Source organism: Littorina saxatilis, linkage group LG8 (genome assembly GCF_037325665.1).
Source record: "Littorina saxatilis isolate snail1 linkage group LG8, US_GU_Lsax_2.0, whole genome shotgun sequence".
Lineage (NCBI taxonomy): Eukaryota > Metazoa > Mollusca > Gastropoda > Littorinimorpha > Littorinidae > Littorina > Littorina saxatilis.
Window position 1 is genome coordinate 16351671 of NC_090252.1, and position 12319 is coordinate 16363989.

The window sequence follows — 12319 nt, forward strand, 5'->3', positions numbered from 1 at the left end:
AGGAAGATTAGTAATTTTTATTTGTCAACATTTCGATTGTGTGGTTTTGGCGCTAATAAGCCGTTATACCCAGCAAGGAAGGAACATCTGTAACTTCGTAATTACTCTTGCCTTCACATTATCAACACTCTAACGCGCACAATCTACATAATAGCAATATCATTTTGCAGATACCCAACCAACGAAGTACGTCTGAGGCTGATTAGGCTGCAGTGACCATCGCAGACTACGTCTTCGGCGGTTTCAACGACACCATGGACGCCAGTTTGGATGAGGCCGGATCATATTCTCCGCCTGAATCTGCCAGCGATCGCTTCCGCGTTTCCTACAAGCGGGTCCACGGCTACCTCTCCGTGACGGTGTGCATCTTCGGCATCGTCAGCAACGTGCTCAGCATCATCGTGCTGACCCGCAAGCACATGAGGAGCCCCACCAACTTCATCCTCACCGCCCTGGCCATTGCCGACATACTGGTCATGAGTACCTACCCCATCATGGCCATCTACCTCTACATCATCTCCTCTGATAGCTGTATGACGGCGCAACACAGCTTGGGCTGGATGTACTTCATCCTCATTTACTACCCTTCCATTGTGACGTGTCACAACATTTCCATGTGGCTAACCGTCACGCTGGCTGTCTTCCGATACATCTTCGTCTGTCAGCACGCCATCGCTGCTCGGATGTGCTCCTTGCCCAGGGCCAAACTGGCTGTGGCCGTAGTGGTGGTGGCCGCTATTGTATCGTGCTTGCCAGGCTACTTTGTCTACAGCGTGCAGGACGTCGGGCCTAGTCTAAGCCGGAACGTGTCTTGCTACTGGATCGTGGCCAGCCAGCTAGCGCAGGACAACCCGACCTACACGCAGTTCGTGCGCTGGCTGTTTGGCGTGGTCTTCAAGATCCTGCCCTGCGTCCTGATGGCCTTCTTCTCCACGCTGCTCATCATCGCCATGCAGCAGGCCAAGGTGCGGCGAGCCAGGCTGTTCAACACAATGTCACGAGTCGTCGACCACGACCACCAGTCTAGCGAGCACAACCGCACCACGATGATGCTCCTGGGTGTCGTCATCTGTTCCATCGTCACCGAGATCCCGCAAGGCATCCTGGCCTTAATCTCCGCCGTGGACGAAGGTTTCTTTAACGACGTCTACATCCACTTGGGCGATCTGATGGACATTCTGGTGCTGGTGAATAGCGCTGTCAACTTCATCCTGTACTGCATCATGAGCCAGCAGTTCCGCAGCACCTTTAAGTCGCTCTTCGTCTGCAACAACATCCCCTTCAACCTCCACCGCAAGGTGGCCAAAGCCGACGGTACGGAGCTCAACATGGTCAAGAATGAGACCACCAACGCTTAAAGAAGGCCTGGGGAACGCTTTGACCTTTCATGTGTGGCTACATCTGCATTCCTGGCAAAAACTCAGGCAGCGGTTTTTAATCTTTGGCTGCAGCCTGCCCATGTTTAAGCTTGATGATGCCGGGGGGTCGCTTGGAATCTTATTGCGTGACAATAATACTTTGTGAGAACGGTAAAGACTCTGACAGTGTTTGAATTCTTTGGCTCCAATCTGCCTATGTGTATGCTTGGAATATCCAATGTTTCAGGAAGATCCACGGACAGCTTGAATTCTTACTTAGTTGCTGCGTCTGCTGTACGGTCTCCTGAGAACACTGTCCTCGGACTCTGTGGAAACGCTCGCATGCACACATGCACACAAACGCACACATGAACGCAAGCACATGTACACACACACACACACATATACACACACACACACACACACACACACACACACACACACACACACACATGCACAAACATAAACATACACGCACACGTACACACGCAACGATTACACACTGTGACACACAAGGTGACACGCACGCACACACACACACACACACACACACACACACACACACACACACACACACACACACACACACACACACAAGCACGATTATGAGTATTTGCGTGCCTGCTTGTCTAAGTGTGTGTGTGTGTGGGTGTGTGTGGGTGTGTGTGTGTGTGTGTGTGTGTGTGTGTGTGTGTGTGTGGGTGTGTGTGTGTGTGTGTATGTGTGTGTGTGTGTGTGTGTGTGTGTGTGTGTGTGTGTGTGTGTGTGTGTGTGTGTGTGTGTGTGTGTTTAAAATCTTAGGTCGTACTGCCACATTAAAAGGGGGATTCAACTGTATTCACATGTGAGTCTTGAGGACATTACTCTTCTAGTTTATAATATCATGTGTAATATGCGATGGTGTGGACTCTGTTCTGCGATGTGGCATTTGTTTTTAAATCGGCCGGTTGCCTCAGAAACTATGTTTATCTAAAGTGAGAAACGAATCTAGTTTTAGTCTACACTGACGTCACGTAGTGTTGCTATTATAGGCCATACCAGAAAGACACGTACGTTACAGATATTCAAAGATAAACACATCCTCATAACTATAACGCTGCAAACCAGGGATCTACACCACTTCAAAAATAAGTCTTGTGATCTTGATCAATTAGTAAGTTATCCTATTTAATTATCTAACCCTCATGTATAACATGTCTGCATTTACTGTATCAAATATGTCCAGTAAAGTTCTCTATCCGCTTTGCACACTTGTTTCAAACACTCTGAAATTACCACAGGCAAAATATTAACGTTGTCGTTTTTGGAGTCAATCGGTGTCATGTATATTTTTTAAGGAAGAGAGAGTGAGACAAAGACATTGACAGACAAACAAACAGACATACATACAGACAGACAGACAGACAGACAGACAGACAGACAGACAGACAGACAGACAGACAGACAGACAGACAGACAGACAGACAGACAGAGAAAAACAATCACAGACAGACGCACAGAAACATAAATACAGAGAGAATCACCCCCACTCCCCAAATATATAGCAACCAAACACACACACAGAAGCTAACCCAACCACGCACACGGATGAATAATGGCACATACAGCCACACAGACACACTCTTTTCCAACATGCATTAAATTGTGCACTGGCAAACGGAACTCATTGTGATCAGGAAGGAATCTGCATCTCACGAAGATAGGATGTGCTAGGCGGTTGGTTTCCCATGTTGCCTATTTATATATTGACATGTGGGCATTACACAAGAAGTAGCTTACCACCATTACATTCCGTTGAGGCGTGGAGATACAATCGCCTGTTAGGATTTCCCCCAAGGCCGATATGACATTTAGACATAAGACTGTATTACAACCACGTGCAGTACAGAGGAATGTTGCTTGGGTTTAAGCACTTAAAGTCATTAAACAGTTTTAAAACATGTGTTAAAAAACACTTAATGTCTGAGTACTTTCACGCGTTTTGATTCACCACACTTAGTATTACGTCAAAGATATGCTGTGCATTGTATATTCTGAACATATTTTTGTTGTAGTATTGTTACATGTTCCATTGCTACCAGCTTGTGCGTATAGTTACCTGCATAGTATGCATTTGATTTTATGATATGCTCTTCATGCCTCATCTTCATCATCGTCATCATCATCATCATCATCATCATCATCATCATCATCATCATCATCATCATCATCATCATCATCACGTGCTCAATTTGTCCGACCTCCTTTCGTTGTTAACTTTTTAACTTTTTAATTTGTAATGTTTTAATTAAGAAAAGGCGTAGCCTTAAATCTTAATCCTTGTTAAATAAAGTTCAATTCATTTCAATACGTTAAATACATAATACATTCCAACACAACAACCAAACAGAGTGCTCACCGAACTGCGTACACACACTCACTCACATCCACACGCACGCACTGACGCACGCACCCCCCAACACACACACACACACACACACACACACACACACACACGCACGCACGCACACACACACACACACACACACACACACACACACACACACACACACCCACACACACACACCCACACTAAAATACAGTTAATAGATATATAACAATATTACATGGCATATCCTTCAAAACACTCACCTAAAACCTATACATATATGCATAAATAGTTATACCGTAACATCACGATCATAAGATAATTACCTATCTCCGTTTTGTGTGTTTTGAGGAAAAAAAGAGAAAAACGTGTTCGGTTTCTGAACAATCTGCCTATCTTATTTTAGTTATAAGTTGCAAACTGCCTATCTCTAGCAGTTGATTGGGGAATTAGCGAGAGTTAAAGAGCTTGTAGCAACGTTTCAATCAGCACAACTGCCAAACAACCCAAATAAGCTTTTGCACACTAAACAAGTCGTCCTTTATGAAAGCAGCAGCAGCCTCTGCTGAAAAGTGCCTAACTCAGAAACGAGAATGGCAGTTTTGCTCACGTAACCGTGACAACGATTGCCAATGGTCTGAGAGTGTGTACTCTCGAACACATGATAGGTACCCTTCCAGTAGCTTCCCCTGTAGTTTCACTGCAGATATGCCTAACACTGAGTTAGGTATTGTTCTTATGTGCGTGACGATAAACTACCTTGTTAACGCCCAGTATCGAGCAAACGCCTACCCCCTACTTTGGGGCTAAAACTGTGTATAGGGTAGTGTACCTTGTAAACGACTCCCCCCACGTTTGGACCAACGGTTTAACAAAAAACGGTTGTGTTTTTGTATTTTTTTTTAAATCCGCACGCAGGTACGAACATATTATACGAATATATAATGACAGGTTGCTGCGTTGCATAGATGCCGTTGATTTCACTTTGCAACTGCAGTCACTGAATAGCCATGCCTAAAATTGACGAGGTTTTGTGAGACACATTTGATATTGCAAACTCGACCTTGGGGAATGTACAGAGAGCAAGTGAACAAACTGTTATTTGAACACACTGTGTTTGACATACACCGTACTCCCCCTTGAATACTTGGATCAGAGCAAACAAAATGTCCACAGATACCATGCTTTTGTGTGTTTAGACATACGCGGCTAATGCTGGTTAAACGAAGGAGATCTTGAGTAACCATTTTAAGTTTTTCATTTGTTCAAAAACCATGACCAAAAGTGATGCCTGTGGTTAGGTTCCAGTTTCCATTCTGGCAAGGCACTGGCACTCACGAGAACACGTGTGTGTCACAGAGAAAGAGGGCAGACATTTTTGAACAGAAACATATTCTATTTAACATGTTCATGTCATGTTTTCAAATATCGCTATTTATTTCGAGGAACTGATCCTGAACAGCTAGCTAAGGTACGCTACTAAGTAAACGCACACCCCCTAATTTCTATCGAAATTGGTGCATGTGGGAGGTGGGCGTATACAAGGTAGTAACGATAAACATGAGCAAACGGCGGCATCCGCGTAAAACCACTTGAACCCCGGATAGACCAAGGAGTCAAGACCACTTTGCCTTAAGTTTGTGTGACAACAAGTGACGTGAATTTCACTGAGTTGAATTAAGAGAGTCAGCGGTATTTATGTAGATGTTTCTACATTTGGTTATCTGTTTCTGCTTTCCCGTGGCCATCGTTTCACGAGGTAAGTAATACTGTTAATTACGTCTTTGAATTTCATTTATTTTGGAGGGAGTAGTGTTTTATTCGTTTGCTCTAAACGTCCCCTCCTCCAAACAAACAAAACAAGCAAACGATAATATACACATGCTAAAAAGTTAAGCTGACCTTATCTAACATCTGAAACGCAATATTTAGAAATTCTTCACAATTTATTGCACTGCTAGAGTATATATATATATATATATATATATATCTAGTTTTGCTTGAAGGCCCACTCCGCCAAACTTTCACATACAGTACAACTATCCTTTGGTTTGAACGCTTTCCACAGATAGTCGGGAGATCGTGAGTTCGAATCCCGCGGTCGCTGCCGCCTGGTGGGTTAAGCGTGGAGATTGTTCCGATCTCCCAGGTCAACTTATGTGCAGACCTGCTAGTGACTTAACCTCCTTCGTGTATACACGCAAGCACAAGACCAAGTGCGCACGGAAAAGATCCTGCAATCCATGTCAGAGTTTGGTGGGTTATGGAAACACGAAAATACCCAGCATGCCTACTCAACGAAAGCGGAGTGAAGCTGACTATGGTTTCAGAGTATAGTTTGGGGAACCCAAATGGGCAAACGAGCTCACACGTAACCACAACATTCTGGAAGGCTGAAGAAGATGAAGGTGCTAGACCTAACTGTTAAAATCTTAAATTGGCAGCTTGGGAGACAAACATTGTTAAAACACAAAATACTAATTTTATCATCAAGACAAAGTCAGTATGATTCGAAGTTTTGAACATGCTCAAGTAAGGAACCCGGCTGTAGGTCAAGGTAGATGGGTGACTGAGTTGAAGTGTAAAGCGCCGTTCACATAGCAGACTTTCAACCAACTTTTCCCCAATTTTCCTTGGTTTGAAATTGCTCCGGAGTTGTTGTGGCCAAGGCGGCGAAAAGTCTACCATGTGAACGGCCCCAACGATTTAATACAGATTGGCCCGCGACTGATAATACATGTTTTTGTAACGCTATCATTGGTAAAACATTAGTGGCAAGTTCCCGGGTGTTACCCCGACTTAAGATGATTTGAAACCATTTTGCCGCAACTCGGAAACTCAGTTGAGCGCCGCTCAACTCGGCCGGGACTTGGCGCAGACTTATCTTATCGCACTTGCTGATTGGTTAGCTCTAGCCAAACGTTTCTTCCCGCATTAGGAAGTAGCTTCATTTCTTGAGAGCATATTTGTTTTCTATTTGTTCGTTTGTGTGTCGTGTGGTTTAGGCGCTTAAGTATACAACATTACTGGTACAATTTGGAATAAAAAAAAAGGTATGCTATTGAACATTTAATCTATGACAAAACAAAACGTTACAATCACTGTTTTTTAAAGTAGACAAACTGACAAACACTTACGGGATGTCCCGACATTTTTTTTCACACGTCAGTTGCGGGCTTTCAATCCCGAAGGCTGGTTCCGAGTAACTACGAACGTAATCGGAAGTTCCGATGTTTACCAAGTCAAAGAGCCGAGTCGAACACTATCCTTGTGTCATCCAGAGATACTGTACAGATCTCTGCGTCATCTTTATGCAAGCAGCTTCGGAGATTTCAAAATGTTTGCTGTGTGCAACACATGTTCAACAACATCTAATACGGATATTTTGGATGGTTTGAAGGAAAGCACTTCTTTTTCTTGTCGTACAACTGAAATACACCCTCTAATTAAAAAGCATGCACGCGTATAGGAGCCACAAACCACATGCATACTGGCACACGCTGATGCTGGTGCTTCTGACTGTAAACTGTTACAACTTAGTCTATAGATCTAACTGAACTTGATCACGTTAGATCATCAGTGCTATATTATTTTGTAGAAACTAAAAAGGCACTCGGAGTCCAGTAACAACATATTGAAGTATCTGTGAATGTGTTTCTGGCAATTAAATGGGAACTCTGGTGTACAAGAGGTTTTCTGCTGCAGTGCATGGTGTCTAGATCTGGGTTTTGTCACTTTTGAAGGCTTCCACCGAGGTTGATGATACTGCCTGTGGTGGGAGGGCGTTCCACTCGCCAATGGTGCGAGGGAAGAAAGACTGCTGTATGATGTTCTGCAGGCTGGGAGTTTGTAAGCCTCAGCATGGATTAAGCGAGTGATGAGTGCAATTAGTTTCGCCGCTCTATCGTATTAATTCACACATTGACCCTGCAGCAGAGACGATCATCTATAGAATGCAATCGGCAAAGTTCGTAGCTCGGATTGCACTCATTCCAGCGCTACCGTGTACTGGGTTAGCGAGACACGAACGACAACTCTAATCAATAAGCATCCGTACACATCGGAAATTCCGTTTACGTTCGTAGCTACTCGGAAATAGCCTTCGGGATTGAAAGCCCGTAACTGACGTGTGAAAAAAAATGTCGGGACAGATAATGAACTTAGCTGATGAAATGTTCCAATTAAATAAAGAAATACAATTTTAGCAGTCTATTTGTTTTTGTATTTCTGGCAGAAGTTTGTTGAAGCTTATTTTTAAAAGCATACCCCTTCTAGCGTAAACTATTCATCTCAGATCTAGTCACAATTTTACATGTGATAAGACCATCCCTTCACTAGGACAGTTCCCAAACATCAACGGCCTTTATATAATTAAATTCAATGCAAAGTGGGAATGTTTTGATGAATTCATTTCTCCAAAGCCACTGATGTCATCAAGAAAAGAAAATCCAGTCTGTGTAGAAAGCAGTCATAATGTTAACTCTTAATATGTGACCCTCCACCACGAAATGAGTCGCATGTCACCTCGCGCGGTTCTGCGCTAGGCTTAATATAAGTCCGGGGGTGTCAACTAGCAGTGTGAGGGTCACCTTAGTCACAGGCTTATAACTCAAACAGTTTTCGCTCTTTTCTAAAACGGTTTTCACCACTGGATAGAGTATACAAAACTCTTTAGGAAAATGTAAAAATATGAAAATCATGCAAAGGTGACATGCGACTCATTTCGTGGTGGAGGGTCACGAATGTGTCAACGTGGAAAGATGGTCTCATTGCACTCAAGAGCCTAGGTGGTTCTGAGAAAGTGAGTAGAACTGTTTTCAAGAGAAGGACTGTGCCTTTACTTGTTTTCAATCTGTAATGGGGTCGGAGTTATTATTTTTAGCAGAGGAACTAAAATCTCAAGTGGCGGCTTTGATATTATTATGTTTTGCGTCACGTCTGGGAAAAGTTCGTGCAGTCTCGTTTTACTCCTTGTCAATGTCTGTAAACTCAGTACAAGTGTCTGTCTACCGGCACGGTTGGCCTAGTGGTAAGGCGTCCGCCCCGTGATCGGGAGGTCGTGGGTTCGAACCCCGGCCGGGTCATACCTAAGACTTTAAAATTGGCAATCTAGTGGCTGCTCCGCCTGGCGTCTGGCATTATGGGGTTAGTTCTAGGACTGGTTGGTCCGGTGTCAGAATAATGTGACCGGGTGAGACATGAAGCCTGTGTTGCGACTTCTGTCTTGTGTGTGGCGCACGTTATATGTCAAAGCAGCACCGCCCTGATATGGCCCTTCGTGGTCGGCTGGGCGTTAAACAAACAAACAAACAAAGTACAAGTGTCTACTTCTTTACTTGAAATTGGTGAAGACACTGCTTTGTTTGCAGCACGATTGGACCACTTTAATAATCGTTTTTTAAATACGATATTTCCCCAGTCTGTGCATTTAGTGACAGAACCCGTATTCTAAGTTCGTTTTCATTACGTCATTAGTGGTTCGTGGCGCCTTTAGACAGTTCAAACTCAGAGTCATAGTATTTTGTAATCCATATGTTTAACCTTATGTAACGATGAAAGAAGGAGCCTGAGCTACTTGACTAAAAGCACTGCTTAGTGCAGACAATATTCACAACCATAACTGAACTTTTGTCGTTTTAGTAGGCTTCTGATCCTTTTCTGTAATTACATTTTACACACCACGTTGGCCTTGTTGATACAAAATCATCCTTCGACCCTCCGAACCCTGAGACCAAGGTCACCATGAAAGCTCTGGGCATGAAGGGCGACAAGAGCCGAGACAATTGTTTTAATTTTTGGATGATTAATGATTGGAATGGTGATTACGATGTGAGACTTGTGGTGTCAACCAGCGCGAGAACTGCTGCACATGCGGTGTTGGCTAGGATACAACTACGTTGGCATCCTCAAAGTCGCATTCGTGAAATGAATGACACTCGGCTGAGTGATCCCAGCCTTCCCATACGTCCAATCTGGGTAGGAGCCGGCCGAAGCCCGAAAAACCCACTTGCCCCTGATGGGATTCGAACCCACGACCTCTCGGTCCGCAGCCCGATATGTGACCCTCCACCACGAAATGAGTCGCATGTCACCTCGCGCGGTTCTGCGCTAGGCTTAATATAAGTCCTGGGGTGTCTGGTAACAGTGTGAGGGTCACCTTAGTCACAGGCTTATAACTCAAACAGTTTTCGCTCTTTTCTAAAACGGTTTTCACCACTGGATAGAGCATAAACAACTCTTTAGGAAAATGTAAAAATATGAAAATCTTGCAAAGGTGACATGCGACTCATTTCGTGGTGGAGGGTCACATATGCTTATGATTGCGCAACAGAAGCCAGTAGTTCCGTTATTAAAAACTGATTGTCCAGGTATATTGTATTTGTACTTTCCTTGTTGTATTTTGTGTACATAAATCCTGATATAAAGTCGACTTCCCAAAGCTCGCTGCACGAAGCTTTGACATTAATGATATAATGATACGGGTATTGATAGGGCGCAAATCCTAAAATAGTTCTAAGCGCCTTACAATCTATACATATAAATAAAAGAGAGTGTCTGTCTGTCTGTGTGTGTGTGTGTGTGTGTCTGTCTGTGGTCGCCATACCTCAGAGATGGCAAAAGATAAGCACAAGATATTTTGCATGCACACTGCCCTGGACCCACAAATGTGCACCTGGGTTTTAGTTTCTCCAGACATTGTTTCCTTCCTCGGATAATTACCCTCCCCATCTATCAATACAGTCTATATAGTGCAAGGGAGGTAAGTCATGGTTTGTCACCCACGGAAGGGAGGTAACTCTCATCAAACCAGTATACCGTGTCATTCTCAAGGGTTACCCCCCGCCCGCTATCATCCCGCCGCCCCCCCCCCCCCCCCCACACACATACTAACCCTGCCCCCTGCTCCCCCTCCCTGCCTTCCAGATCATCGCGAATAATGTTTACGAAACGATCGCCTCAGTGAAAGATCACGAGAATTTACAGATTTCTCTCCCCTGTTCAAAAAGGTATGACGCGCTCACTCATGAGGTATGCGTGCTTTGATCAGACGGTAACTACAGTGGGTGTGAGAAGGGGTAAACAAATCACGAAGAACACGTTGAACCAAATAGAAACTTGCCTTGCCTATACATCCAAATGTATGAGCTCACACTGTCATTTTTCTTATCCACATTGGAATAAGATTCGAGAGGTTTCTGAGAGAGGGGAGAGCAGAAACACCCGGGCGAAGCCGGGCCTGACTGCTAGTCTTAAATATAATCATCTTAATAACAGCAACAATACACAATATAAGCGCCTTAAATCAATCTTAAATATAATAATCTTCATAACAGCAACAATACGCATTTAAAAACAAATAAACTTTAAATAAATGCAACACAATCACGTACACAATACACAATTCAAATGACTCTATCGTTATCAAGAACAATCTCAGATGTTCGCTACACATAACAAGAAATTCCTCCGATAGGAACTACACCCCCGTCAAAGGGAAATAACCTTCTCAGTTGGTGGCAGTGAGAATGGTTATTTCCCTTTGACCAACGGGGGTGTCCGTCTATACCAGGCCTTGTATAATTTTAATCCACCAATAACTCCCTAACCGTGTGTTTGACTGGTCCCAATTTTTGTAAGGACCGTCTCAGGAATGTATAGAACCTGTTCACCAAGTTTGGTGACGATCGGTCCGTTCATTCTTGAGATCTACTTGCGAACACAAACACATCGAGTGAAACCTATACACACCCCTATACCGGGGGTGTAATGACATTGAATTGTCCGTTAAAAGAAACCATGGCAAAGTCAACATCGGGTTCAACTAACCACGCAATCAAACACGATACGCTGTTATTGACATTGTTGTCTTTTTTGATTGTTGTTAAGTCTCATGTTGTTTGTGGTTTTGCTGGTCAGTTCTTGATTTCTCATTTATTTTGTTCAATTTCTTGTTTTTTTATCGGGATTTTACATTCTGTTTGAACACTATCAATGAAAAATAATGATCACCAACAATTGTGCATGCTTGGGTTCGCTGTTACGTGAACATGGTATATCACTGTCGGGGGCGGATGCAGGGGGTGTTTCCGCGGTTTCCGCAAACACACCCCCCCCCGCCCCCAGCCTTAAAAAAAGCAAGAAAGAAATGTAAAAATAAAGAAATATTTATAGTTCAGATTGCTCCATTGTCCTTGTTTGTTATCTAAACGTTCCGGGAGAGGGGGGGTGGTGCCCCCGGACCTCACTAAGAACCGGCATTTGTCGTTTAAATGACGGTTTTGGAAGGTAGTTGGGTAATTTGTTGGCTCTGGTTTGAACACTATCAATGAAAGTTAATGTTCAACAATAACATTGTGCATGCTTGGGTAAGCTGTTACGTGAACATGATATATCACTGTCAGAGGCGGATCCATGGGGGGGGGGGGGCAGCCTTAACAAAAAGCAAGAAATAAATGTAAAAATAAAGAATAAATGATAGCTCAGATTGCACCAGATTGCTCCATTGTCCATGTTTTTATCAACATTTTCCGTGGAGGGGGAGGGGGGGGGGGGGGGGGGGGGGGGCATTCTCCCGAACCCCACTAGGAACCGG

At 43.9% G+C, this 12319-nt stretch overlaps 1 protein-coding gene across 1 annotated transcript; it reads left to right on the forward strand.

Moving 5' to 3' along the window:
- Positions 1 to 254: 254 nt before the first annotated feature.
- Positions 255 to 1731, forward strand: LOC138974533 (G-protein coupled receptor dmsr-1-like). The gene has a single exon (XM_070347247.1). It carries the CDS (start codon positions 255 to 257, stop codon positions 1356 to 1358), a length of 1104 nt encoding a protein of 367 aa, XP_070203348.1. The 3' UTR covers positions 1359 to 1731.
- The last annotated feature ends 10588 nt before the right edge of the window (positions 1732 to 12319 follow it).

Coding starts and splice junctions, on each gene's coding strand:
- LOC138974533 (XM_070347247.1), top strand. CDS start 255: ATGGACGCCAGTTTGGATGAGGCCGGATCATATTCTCCGCCTGAATCT.